The sequence below is a fragment of the Oncorhynchus mykiss genome, chromosome 12, assembly GCF_013265735.2.
Source record: "Oncorhynchus mykiss isolate Arlee chromosome 12, USDA_OmykA_1.1, whole genome shotgun sequence".
In the NCBI taxonomy this organism is placed as follows: domain Eukaryota; kingdom Metazoa; phylum Chordata; class Actinopteri; order Salmoniformes; family Salmonidae; genus Oncorhynchus; species Oncorhynchus mykiss.
This window is the reverse complement of record NC_048576.1, coordinates 30,333,818-30,347,350: the sequence shown is the minus strand read 5'-3', so window position 1 is coordinate 30,347,350 and position 13,533 is coordinate 30,333,818. Positions and strand designations below refer to the sequence as shown.

The 13,533-nt window shown below is 39.5% G+C and overlaps 1 protein-coding gene across 1 annotated transcript; it reads right to left on the bottom strand.

Annotated features, from left to right (window-relative positions):
* Nucleotides 1-7,236: 7,236 nt before the first annotated feature.
* On the bottom strand, nucleotides 7,237-10,124 carry LOC110537409 (RNA-binding motif protein, X-linked 2). Its single transcript, XM_021623429.2, has 6 exons — nucleotides 9,919-10,124; nucleotides 9,404-9,519; nucleotides 9,114-9,165; nucleotides 8,768-8,897; nucleotides 8,404-8,590; nucleotides 7,237-8,178 (listed from the first exon to the last, which is right to left on the bottom strand). The coding sequence occupies exons 1-6, from the start codon at nucleotides 9,921-9,923 to the stop codon at nucleotides 7,562-7,564; spliced, it is 1,107 nt and encodes a 368-aa protein (XP_021479104.1). The 5' UTR covers nucleotides 9,924-10,124; the 3' UTR covers nucleotides 7,237-7,561.
* Between the last annotated feature and the right edge of the window lie 3,409 nt (nucleotides 10,125-13,533).

Genomic DNA, 13,533 nt, shown 5'->3' with positions numbered 1-13,533 from the left:
TGGGTTAGTGTGAGCTGAGGGGTTGCTAAAGGATTACACAGACTGTTCAAAACAGTAAGCTGCAAAACGCAACCATTTCCATAAGTATGTCATGCTTATTAAAACAAGCCTATGTTATGCCCCGAGTGTCTATGAAATGAAGATGACACTGTAACTGAGAAGTTGTGTGTATAATATACACTGAGTGTACGAAACATTAGGAACACCTTCCTAGTATTGAGTTGCACTCCCTTTTGCTCTCAGAACAGTCTCAATTCGTCTGGGTATGGACTCTACAAGGTGTCGAATGTGTTCAACAGGGATGCTGGCCCATGTTGACTCCAATGCTTCCCACAGTTGTCAAGTTGGCTGGATGTCCTTTGGATGGTGGACCATTCTTGATGCACACGGGAAACCGTAAGCATGAAAACCTCAGCAGTGTTGCAGTTCTTGACACGCTCAGACCGGTGCGCCTGGCACCTACTACCATACCCCGTTCAAAGACACTTAAATATTTTGTCTTGCCCATTCATCCTCGGAATGGCATACATACACAATCCTTATCTCAATTGTCTCAAGACTTAAAATATTTTGCTAACCCATCTCCTCCACTTCATCTACACTGATTTGAAGTGGATTTAACAGGTAACATCAATAATGGATCATAGATTTCACCTGGTCACTCTGTCATGGAAAGAGCAGATGTTCCTAATGTTTTGTAAACTCAGGCGATTGATCCTGAGATTGTAAGCATATCTGTCCAGCATGTAGAATAAAGAAAGATTAGATTTTTGGTCATCATAACGTATCATAAAGGTTTCATAATGCCTTCGTAATGATGGTATGAAACCTGTCGTAACCCCTGTTTGGTAAAACCCTAGTGCCTAGTTATTCACATGGATTCTGTATGACAATACAAACAACAAATGTAAAACAAACTTAAGTTGAATATTTACATTCTCAAACAACAAAAGCATGTTACTTCTCCAAAGTCACAAGTTCTGTTGTTTATACCCTGACTGATCGAAGGTTAGCTTGTTTGCTAACAATGAAGTCCCACGCCTTTCTGTATGATCATTTTTTTATTTAAATCCCTGAATGAAAGACCGGATTCTATCTTACATTTTGGTCAAAAGTGAGTTATTCAGATCTTTTGGTGGTCCTTTACATGTGAGAGAGGTCTGGTTTGTAATGGAAAGAAAATGAATCAATTCTAAGTTCTATTTGCGCAAACACCTTTTTAATTTTAAGGTTTTATCTGCAATCCATTCACAATGCTGGGTTGTCAATCAAAAATAACTGCATGTAAGGTGATATACTTATTGAGTCATAAAAGAGTAAGACATCGCAAAACAGTTCTGAGATCTGGGACTTGAAAATTACTCCATCTAAAAACGATAGATTTTGCAGATAGAACCTTATAGTCCCAAGTTCTTGATTATTATATCATAGGTCCTCTTTTTCCAATTCACATTTTTTTTTTCACCACTTTTTCAGAACAATGGCCATAATGTAAGGTAAAAACTAATAAATACAGGTGCATTAGAGCATATTTTAGGCACTTAGGAGAGGCATTACTGTTTTTGTCTTGTTCTATATCAATACGAAAACCTCCATGGAGGTTATTTCACTGAAATTATAAATTTACCAGATTTTATCGATTAATAGCAAGTAGTTTACTGACCTTGTGTCAGAGACCAGAACAGTATCAGTTTACTCATCCATAGCTAAGCTTTAACAATGTTACTAGTTCTCTGTAGGATATAGTGTATTTGCCATTTTGGGGAACTTTCGCTTTAACAAATGTGATGAATGTTAATTAAGAAAGAATAATTCACTACAAAACAGTTCTGAGATGTGTGGACTTTTATGCTCAATATCTCAGAACTGCTTTGCGCAGATCGTCCCAAGGTCTTGAGGTGTCATGCTATTTAAAATATGACATTATGTTCACTTCATGACACAAGTCAAGTCACATTTTATTGTGTGTGTGCGTTTGTGAATACTTCAATGTTTGCTTTGAAGATGAGGTTATTGTCAAGGTTTAAAGCACTGAGAAGGTTCTGGAGCAAGTCCCACAGTACCACCACTTGGGATTATTTATGCTGGGTTTTTCTCTGCATACACTCCTTACCAACAGAGAACAGTATGGAGGAGGCACGCATTTGTAAATACACACATTTTCTTATTTGTTCCTATGTGTAACAATTCTCTTAATCGTTGAACCTGGTTTACCTTCAATTATTTTATGCTCTGATATACTGTAATATGGGGGTAGTTTTCCTCTTGTGTCAGTCAACCCACCACAGCCTTACTTTTGTACGTATCCTAACTAGCATGCCCTGCGTTGGGAGGGCATCTCTGAGGACTGACTCAGACCAACCCTTAGTGTCTTGAACAGACTCTCGGTTTGAGTGGACTTCGGGGCAAAAATGGGCATCCCATAGTAGTGTAGCCATGTACCTTCGCCCTCACCTGGCATCATAGTAACCGAGCAAGTACCCACCTTTCCATGAAATACCTCTGACGTCGACCACGGATATGTCTAATCCAACAGTCCTCTCCTGCTCGCTCTCCTGATGTCCTGCATGGGGGGAGGGATCCCCACTACTTGCCCACAAACCCCTGCAGTATACCCAGAAACATCCTCTGCCAATCACCTCTGCTCCACTGCTCTCGTCTTTCTTATAAAAATTTGAAATATGTAGATGTTGGATTACCATATTTTCTAAAAGATAGTATGAGGATATTCTGTTAATTTGAGCGCTATTTATGTGTTCACGGTTACTCCAACTGCTGTACAGAGGTTTTGAGGTTATTTTGAGCTGTTGTAACTACCTGCCATTCTGCTCTAGTGGTCAGTGTCCCTGCTTTACCCACTGCCTGGACAGACATTTCTGCCAACACAGTCCTTTGGGCAGCACAGCTCTGCAATCACTATGGTTTATCTGTAATGTCAGCAAAAAATGCTAACTGTGACGGTCATATTTTCCTAAGATGGACTTTAAGCTTTTAATACTGCGTCAGTTATCATGATCAGTTGCCATGAGTCATCGAGAACTGCAGTCTTTTAATTTTTTTAAACCTTTATTTAATCAGGGAGTCATACTGAGACCAATGTCTCATTCACAGATTAGCCCTGAATTACAGAAAATAAACACATCAATATCAATACAAAATGCAAGCAGAAATAAAAACAAACATCAGTAATAATAGTAATTGATGATCTGTTTGACATTGCATTAATGTATTGTTAATGGTGCAATAGGAGATCAAATCAGTGAAAACTAAGGCAGAGACACTGTCCACAAAATGAGATTTCAGGATTTCATGGCGCATTTGTTTCCACTTTGCAAATTGAAAACACCTTTAGGTCTACATCACCATTACCTGACAGAAACATCTGTCAACAATCATAAGCATTCTATCATCTAACTTAAAGTAACTGTCCAGGGAAAAGCTCACTTTTAAAAGCTCATCTGTTCACTCAGCCAAATAATGTTGTTGACTCGTCCTACACTAATTGTGGCCAAAGCATACATTTGAGGGGGAAAAAAACACTTCAAAAACATATCTGAAACAGACTGCTTAAAAAATGCATGCTATTTCATCATAGAGGAGGACGTCAGGTTTTTGGCCGAGACGTCTCATTGGCTGAGCTGGCCAATCAGCGGTTTACTTGTCATGAATACTTTTAATACCCCCACATCATTCAAACACAGATAATCTGATTTTTAACATAGTTTCCCTTCCAAAATATGGCCATTATTTAATTCATATAGTAATAAATTATAGATCATAGAAATATTTAATAGAAATCAGGAAACACTGGACAGCTACTTTAAACATACGATGGTAGTTAGAAATATAGAAATCCTTTGCAGGTACTGTCATATGAACTCCAAGTCTTAGAAATGCTAATGAATACCTAGGCTGTCATTACAGTGGGTATCATAAATATTCATCCCCCTTGGATGTATTTACAAAGTGGGATTGAAATGGATGTAATTGATTTTTTTTTTTTTTTTGTCATTTATACTACATCAAATACTCAATGTCAAATGAAAATAATTCTACAAATGAATAAACATTTTATAACTCAAATATAGTCGTTGCATAAGTATTCACCCCCTAAATTTAGTTCAGGAGTACATTTTGGCTTAACAAATTACAAAAATGACATGGACTCACTCTGTGTGAAATAATACATTTTAATGTTGTTTTAATGGCTACACCTTCCTCTGTCCTCCAAATTACATCTGTAAGGTCCCTCAGTCAAGTATTGAATTTCAAGCACAGATTCAACTACAAAGACCAGGGAGCCACATAAAAAGCCTCAAAAAGAAGGGCAAATCAGACATTGAATATCTCTTTTAAGCCTGGTCAAATGAATAATTATGCTGTGGATGACGTATTAAACCACCCAGACACAACAGTTGTCGTTCTGAACTGAGCTGGAGGACAGGAAGGAAACTGCTCAGGGATGTCACCATGAGGCCATTGGTGATTTTAAAACTGCTACAGAGATAAATGGCTGTGATGGGAGAAAGCAACTAAGGATGGATCAACAACATTCTAGTTACTCCACAATAATGACCTAAATGACAGAGTGAAAAGAAGTCTATAAATATACAGAATATTCCAAAACATGCATCCTGTGTGCAACAAAGCACTAAAGTTATACTGCGAGAAAACACGGCAAAGGAATACACTTTTTGGCCTAATTGCAAAGCCTTATCTTTGGGGTGAATCCAACACAATACATCACTGAGTAAATGCCTCCTTATTTTCAAGCATGGCAGATCATGGTATGGGTAAGCTTGACATTGGCAAAAACTGGAATTTTTCAGGATAAATCCTAGAGGAAAACAGTCTTCAGGTTGCTTTCCACAAGACACTGGGAGACAAATGCACCTTTCAGCAGGGTAATAAACTACAACACAAAGCCAAATCTATACTGAAGTTGCTTACCAAGAAGACCGTTATAATGTTCCTGAGTGACCAAGTGAAAGTTTGGACTTAAATCTGCTTGAAAATATATGGCAAGATTTCAAAATGGCTTTGTAGCCATGACCCCCAACACCTTGACAGAGCTTGACACATTTTAAAAAGAGTAATGGGCAAATATTGCACAATCCAAGTGTGAAGCGCTCTTAGAGACTAACCCAAGAAGATTCACAGCTGTAATCGCTGCCCAAAAGTGTTTCTAGCATGTATTGACGGGGTGAATACTTATCTAATTAAGGTACTGTATATTATTTTTCATTACATTTTAAGAAATGAAAAAAGTAAAAAATCTCACTTATGCATTTCAGAGTATGTTGTGTAGATCGTTGACAAAAAATGACAAATCCATTTTAATCCCACTAAAGCAATAAAATGTGAAGACATCCAAGGTGGTGGAATACTTATGATATCCACTGTACACTGAGTGTACAATATTCCTAATGAGTTGGACCTCCTTTTGCCCTCAGAACAGACTCAATTGGTCGGTGTTAGGACTCTATAAGGTGTCAAGCGTTCCACAGGGATACTGGCCCATGTTGACTCTAATGCTTCCCACAGTTGTGTCAAATTGGCTGGATGTCCTTTGGGGGGGTGGACCATTATTTATGCACGCAGGAAATTGTTGAGCGTGAAAAACCCAGCAGCGTTGACACACTCAAACCAGTGCACCTGGCACCTACTACCATACCTCATTCAGAGGCATTTTCATCCACCTGTCAATCCATTATAATCATTCTACAACCCTGAAAAGTACACACGTTCTTGACATACCTCAGGGAAATACAACCCAAGTGTTTTAGATTGAGTACATTCATAGTAAACATGATGTCAAAGACATATTTTGTACAGCAGGCCCAATACTTATCTCTTCCCTAGTCTTGCCAGATCCTGTGAGGTTTCTATAACAGATATATGGGTGCAATTTCTTATTTGTGATAGATACTCTTGACAACTTCTTTTCAACTCTGGATGGACTGCATCATCTGTGTCAGATTGTGGATTGAGATGTGATCATTACAGTTTATGATCAGAGCTTGTTTTCTGTATTTCTTTAAGTTTGTTTTCTGTAAACAGGAAATGATGGGGGTTGATATTGTCAGTGTTGTTAATTGTAATGGCAAAATATTTGTTCTGCTTGTGAGATGTATTCCTATACAGTAGGAAACCTTTGAGGCTATATAGTGTGGAGGAGTTTATAAACCAAGACAGAAGGTCAATATTTGGGTTGTCTCCCTGAACTTTATTATTATTATCTCTCAACAGAGAATTAGTCAAAACACAGTTAAATATGATGCTTGCATGATATTCAACTATATTGCATCACATAGTGCTAAATTGCACCAACTTCCATGCTCCAAAACTCCCCTTTCAATTGCAATTATGTCCCTAACTAAAAATATATATATATTTGGGACACCGCAAGGGTCTCCTCTCCTTTTCTTCCCAGCCTGGCTAAGTGTCTGCTCATCTGGAGCCCAGGTCAAAGAAGAAATTGACCTCTGACCTCTAGCCCAGTCTGACCAGTAAGCGCAGACCTGGAATTCATAAAAACTGTCTAGTACATCACCACCTAGACAACTAACAGATAGCATCAACTGGACTAGAGGATAGCATAGCATTGAGGATCTATTCATGCAGCCAGACAACAACGGTGGTGACCAGTGATTAAGTGAGTGTGGCCTGTCTGTTGCCTGGCCCCCCACTGGGAGAGTTTTGAGAGGGAGATTAACTCATATCTGTCTACTGAGGACAAAATGGTGGCTCGTCCTCAGTACCCCAGTTTGGTATTTTCATTGGAACCCTTGTGTGATGAGATTAAAAGAGCTGATTACATGTACTGTGTTTCAAATGCCAACGATCGACAGGCTCCTTCACACGCTTAACCGCTTGGTTGGAATTAAATTGTTTCTCTAATGTCTGATGATCACAGGCAGAATGTGCTTTACCTCTTTTTCCCCTTTTATGTTTTCACAAAGTTAATTTATTCATGGAATATATTTCTGTAGCAATGCTTTGTTCTCTCTCGCTAGGTGATTAACTATGTTGATGTGGCTTTTAAACATAATTTAGTGTGACTTTCAGTGATACGGATGAATTACAGTTAAAATCCTGGGCTAGTGATACCATGTAAATACTCTGTTTGATTAGAATTATTCATTTTCTAATTGTGTTGGTTCTTCACTGAATTACAAGTTGTGTAATGTTGTTTTGGACAGTCAATGTTATCTTTGGAGGCTATTTCTCTATTTCTTTTCACCCAAAATTACCTCTATTTTTGAAGCCAAGAGGAAGCTCTGATCTTGCGTCGTCTTGAAATCCAATTACAAAAATAAAAATGTTATTTATATGGCATCTGTCTCACTCTTGTTTGAAAGCAAATCTCAAGTCTTCTCTACAAAAGCAATTGTCATTTTTATTTACAACAGTAAATCAGTAAGTCAAATTAAACAATGTACAGCAGTTTAAAGGTGGCAATCCATTGGAAATCCAGTTCCCATTTACTCTGCTGCTGATGTTGACTAAGCTGTTATCGTGAAAACAGTATAGGACATCTTCTCATGGCATGTATTTCCTGTTACTTTCTCCTGTAGTCTCTCTCCCGACTGTGTTCTTCTCTATGCTTACTGGACTGGTCTCTCTCTCTATTCCTATCACTGTCCCTGTCTTTCTCTCGCTCCCTGTCCCTATTTCTATCACTGTCCCTGTCTTTCTCTCGCTCCCTGTCCCTATTTCTATCACTGTCTTTCTCGCTCTCCCTATTTCTATCATTGTCCCTCTCTCTTTCCCTAGTTCTTTCTCCCTCCTCCCTGCCTGTCCTCTTGCTCTCCAACTGCAGTCCTCCATCTCTCCTCTCCCCCATCTCATGTCTCCTCTTCTCATCCTCCCTGGACCTATCCCCCTCTCTGTCCTGTTGGTCTCCATAGCGATTTCGGAACCCTCCGTCCTCCTGCCTGTGTGTGTCTCGGGGGTTCCGTAGTTCTGCCCCAGGCCCTGGTCTCTCTCCCCTGGACCTCAGCCGCTCCTCTGCCGCCCCCCGCTGGCTGTACTTGTCATAACCCAGGTCCTCTTTCTCCTGCTTCACCCTCACTGTCGGGACAGGCCTGGGTGGAGTCTGGGCCAGCCTCTCCCTCTGCTCCCTCTCCGCCTTTAGAGCCTTCTTCTCCTTTTTCTTTTTCTTCTTCTCTTTCTTGTCTGGGTTGGAAATGAAAGAAAAGACGGAGTGAGGTCAGGTAAGAGGAGATGATATGAACATGACAGACACCTATTTGAGACACTGACAGCCAAGTTATCCTTCACTACTCGGCTGTACTCAGTGTCCTTGCCTTACAATTAAAATCTACTTTAGTCAAAACGGCTCTGGGTATGACAAGCAGCAGACATGTACCCTCTAAGCCTCCAGTAGTATCCCCTCCTCACCTTTCTTGGGCTTCTTCACTGGTACAGCATACTGTTCCTCTTCTTCGGACTCAGAGGATGAATGGTCGGGCAGTTTAGGGGCACAGCCCTCCTCCCTCAGGCGCTTGGTGATATCATCCATGTCCTCATTGTCTTTGGGAGGGCGGTAGTTGAGCACATGGTCCACTCGGATGGTCCGCCCCTTTATCTAGATGTCAAGAGAGAGACAGATCATAACACAATGTAATGAGGTACAGTAATTTACAAGTATTTTGCCAGTAAAAGTGTTTGGAACATCTAACCTTCATTTATGCATGTTTACTGGTTTGGTCTCAAATGTATTTCTCTTGTTCTCTCTCAGCTGGGAGTGATTACTGTGCATTACCTTAATCCCGTTTAAGTTATCCACAGCCAGGATTGTGCTCCTCTGGTCCTCGTAGCAGATGAAGCAGAAGCCTTTGGATTTACCAGTCTTCTTATCACGCACCAGGTTGATGTTGGCTATCTCGCCATACCTGCAGACACACATTAACCAGGATAACTCAATCTAATGCAGAATTTTTTATTCAGAATGAAAAGGAAGAAGGTTCAGAGGGAAGAGTGGAAGATAAGGATGGAAAGAGACATGCAATTGGATAAACAAGAGACAGAAAGAACCGGGGGAGAGAAAGGGGAATGTGAGTGAGTGGAGAGATGGGAGGAAAGGGTATATATATATGTATGGGCCTCACTGAGAGAAAACACAGACGATGTCACCTTCTGTCAGCTCATAAGGAAATCCACCTGCAGGTTACAACAGAAACACTAAGGTAAAAAAAAGAGGCTTAGAACTCTGGTGGTGAGAGACTGGAGAACAAGCCATTAACTGAATAAACAAGCCACTCATTTTCAGCCCCCAACTGGTGAGCTGCCAGTACACTCTAAACATCAACCTTGGCTGTTAGTATGGTGTGGATTTGTAATACAAGGGGTTGGATCAATTCTACTCAATCCCAAAAGTGTCTCCGACACAGCCTCTTACCGATGAATATCCAGGCGCTGTCCTTGTACTCAGAGTGCCATGACACAGTCTCCTTGACCCCCAGTGAGGCCTCTCTCTCATTCAGCTCATTGATCAACTTCACTTTGGTCAGGGGACTGTAGGGTGGGAGGGAGAGATGGACAAAAAAATAGTGTTTAACATGCAATAGAATACAGAATCATCTCTCTGCTGATCCTGTCTCTTTTCTTGACCATCCATGGCCAAGCTCCTTTTTTTTTTTTTTACCCCATGAGTAACTACATACCATCTGACTAGTTAGCTAGCAGCTATTATGGTTAGTATGGTGTATTTATAACGTTAACATTAGTAACAGTAGCAAATTATTAGCAAGACAACGTTAGCCATGTTGACTGATGTCCAAGTAAAGTTAGTGGCTGGTTAGTTAGCTAGATCTCTTCACATGATCACTATTAACATTACACCTACGCGAGTAACTACATAATAGGTGCAGTCGATACAAAATGTACAGCACATAATCGGTCACTTATACTCACTTCATTATAAAGTGATCTTCATGAACGTAAACGCGATTCTGACTTTAAAATGGAGATCCCGTTTGTCACTACTTTAGTTAGCTACCACAGTCACAAAGTCAAAATTGGCTATATCGTACGTATTAATAAAAAATAAAATAAAAAGCTTTTTGGTCGTAATTTAAGGTTAAGGTTAGGCATAAGGTTAGCAGTGTGGTTACGGTTAGTGTTAGGTTTAAAACCAGATTTTAAGAAGATAAAATGTAGAAATAGGCGGGGTTTAGCCATAATTACGACTTTCTGGCTGGGGTAACTAGTTACGACCGGAGATACCCGAACAACTTCCGTTTTCGACGCGTCAGATTAAGCGGAGGGGATTGTGGGAGGTGTAGTTCAAAGGCATGTTCCCTTCTCTGAAGACAAACCTCAGAGAAACTTGTAAGTACGAACAAAATCTTTCTTCCAAAAGAGTCCTGCCTTAAAAATGCATTTTAATATAATGTTATTCAATTCCAAGAGTATCTTTTTATTCAGGAAAAGTTTGCTTCAATGATACTGCGTTGGCCCACACTTATCGCTTCTCTTTATGAAATCGACTTTTATAGCACCATCATCCCTCATATCAGTGAGTGTAATTCTATTGCCTAGTTGTGAAATATGGACGTATTTATCCTATAAATAAGTGCTTATATGACAAGGAAGTGCCCATGAATGAATAATAATTCAACCATTGTCTCCTTTATTTGAACTAACAAACACTCAAAACAATGCATACCTCATATCAAGGTTTTCTCAATATGTTGCCACTATGGTACTGTAAGTGACAACAGTAAAGCAATTCTTCATTGACACAAAGAGAGTAAATCATTTGGAGATGATGCAAAATGTGGGCAATAAAACATAACACACATTTCCCATGTACCTCCTGAATGGAGGTAATAATGCACACTACTTTCATAAGAAATTACTTTGTCAAAAAAAGTTGTTAATATAATCACTGACTGATCAGAGAACAACCATTTGTACACAAAACAAGCTGTTCCACTGCAAAACACATACATCTACTAAAGTACTTAAGTAAAAAATACTTTAAAGTACTACTTAAGTAGTTTTTTGGGGTATCTGTCCTTTACATTACTGTTTACATTTTTGCCTACTTATACTTCTACTTCACTACATTCCTAAAGAAAATAATGTACTTTTTACTCAAAACATTTTTTTTTAAAGTACTCGTTACACCCAAAAGTACTCGTTACATTTTGACAGGACAATGGTCAAATTCACACACGTATCAAAAGACCATCCCTGGTCATCCCTACTGCCTCTGATCTGGTGGACTCACTAAACATAAAAAATAAAGTGTAAATTATGTCTGAGTTTTGATTGCCCCTGGCTATCTGTAAATAAATAAAAAGCAAGAACATTCTGCCCTCTGGTTTGCTTAATATAAGTAATTTTAAGTGTTTTATACTTTACTTTTACTTTTAATACTTAGTACCTTCGGAAAGTATTCAGACCCATTGACTTTTTTCACAATTTGTTACATTACAGCCATATTATTTTTCTACAACTTGATTGGAGTCCACCTATGGTAAATTTAATTGATTGGACATGATTTGGGAAGGCACACACCTGTCTATATAAGGTCCCACAGTTGACAGTGCATGTCAGAGCAAAAACCAAGCCATGAGGTCGAAGGAGTTGTCAGTAGAGGATTGTGTCGGATTGTGTCGAGGCACAGATCTTGGGAAGGGTACCAAAAATGTCTGTAGCATTGAAGAACACTGTGGCCTCCATAATTTTTAAATGGAAGAAGTTTTGAATCACCAAGGATATTTCTAGAGCTGCCCCCCCTGCCAAACTGAGCAATCGGGGGAGAAGGGCCTTTTTATTTTTTTTTACCTTTATTTAACTAGGCAAGTCAGTTAAGAACAAATTCTTATTTTCAATGACGGCCTAGGAACAGTGGGCAGAACAACAGACTAGGGATTTGAACTTGCAACCTTCCGGTTACTAGTCTAACGCTCTAACCACTAGGCTACCCTGCCGCCCCAGATCAGAAAGGTGACAAAGAACCCGATGATCACTCTGACAGAGCTCTGGAGTTCCTCGGTGGAGATGGGAGAAACTTCCAGAAGGGCAACCGTCTGCAGCACTCCACCAATCAGGCCTTTATGGTAGAGTGGCCAGACGGAAGCCACTCCTCAGTAAAAGGCACATGACAGCCCGCTTGGAGTTTGCCAAAAGGCACCTAAAGACTGTCACACCATGAGAAATAAGATTATCTGGTCTGATGAAAACAAGATTGAACACTTTCGCTTGAATGCCAAGCGTTACGTCTGGAGGAAACCTGACACCATCCCTACGGGAAAGCATGGTGGTGGCAGCATCATGCTGTGGGGATGTTTTTCAGAGGCAGCGACTGGGAGACTAGTCAGGATTGAGGCAAAGATGAACAGATCAAAGTACAGAGAGATCCTTGATGAAAACCTGCTTCAGCTCAACAGCTCAGACTGGGGACAAGGTTCACCTCCAGGTCTGAATACTTACGTAAATGTCATATTTAAGTTTTTTATTTGCAAACATTTCTAAAAAACCTAGTTTTTCTGTGTCATTATGGGATATTGTGTGTAGATTGATGAGGGAAAAAAACAATTTAATCAATTTTAGAATAAGACTGTAACTTAACAAAATGTGGAAAAAGTCAAGGGGTTTGAAAACTTTCCGAAGGCCGTATAAGTATATTTGAGCAATTCCATGTATTTTTAATACTTAAATATATTTCAAACCAAATACTTTTAGACTTTTACTCAAATAGTATTTTACTAGGTGACTTTCACTTTTACTTGAGTAATTAACTTTTAGGTATCTTTACTTTTACTCAAGTATTACAAATTAGTACTTTTTCCACCACTGCTTCTCAGACACATAGACAATGGGCTCGCTTAAGTGGTAAGGTGAAAGCAACCGAATGTAGACAAAAGTCAAAGAGTGAATTCGGGGGAGGTGCATCTGGGACAGCCTAAAGTGTGACACTAACCGGGTTTCCATCCAACCTTTTAATGCGAGTAAAGTACATGCCGGAAAAAACATTTAATGACAGGCCTGATGGAAGCAGAACATTTGTCAGTAAACTGTCCAGCTAGACAAGGTGGGATTAATTATGCATGAAATGTCGGTGGAAACGCTTTTATGCGCAAATATTGATATAATAACTAAATCATATCTAAATAAACTTGGAGTCCCACGATAACATGTTGTGTGATCCTCCCACTAGGACTAGTCGGAAAAACATGCAGTGTCAATACCAGAGTGGGCAAATTCGCTATATAACGCAAAAATAATTGCGAGAAAACCATCAGTACAGTTGAAAATGTGATGGAAACCCATTTAACTTGAATTTTTTATTCGGTACATTCGAATTTAACTGCAAAATTATTTTTTATGTGCACTACATCATCACGCACAGCTTCTTATCTGCAACAAGTCAATTTGATGGAAACATCTCTGGTGGGAAAAGGTGCATCTTTTTTTTTATGCAGATTTTAGAATATTTGCATGGAAATCTGTAGCCAATTAGGTGGAAACCTAGCTACTGATGTTGTTTTCCAACAGCAAGGCTCAGTGCAACATGGC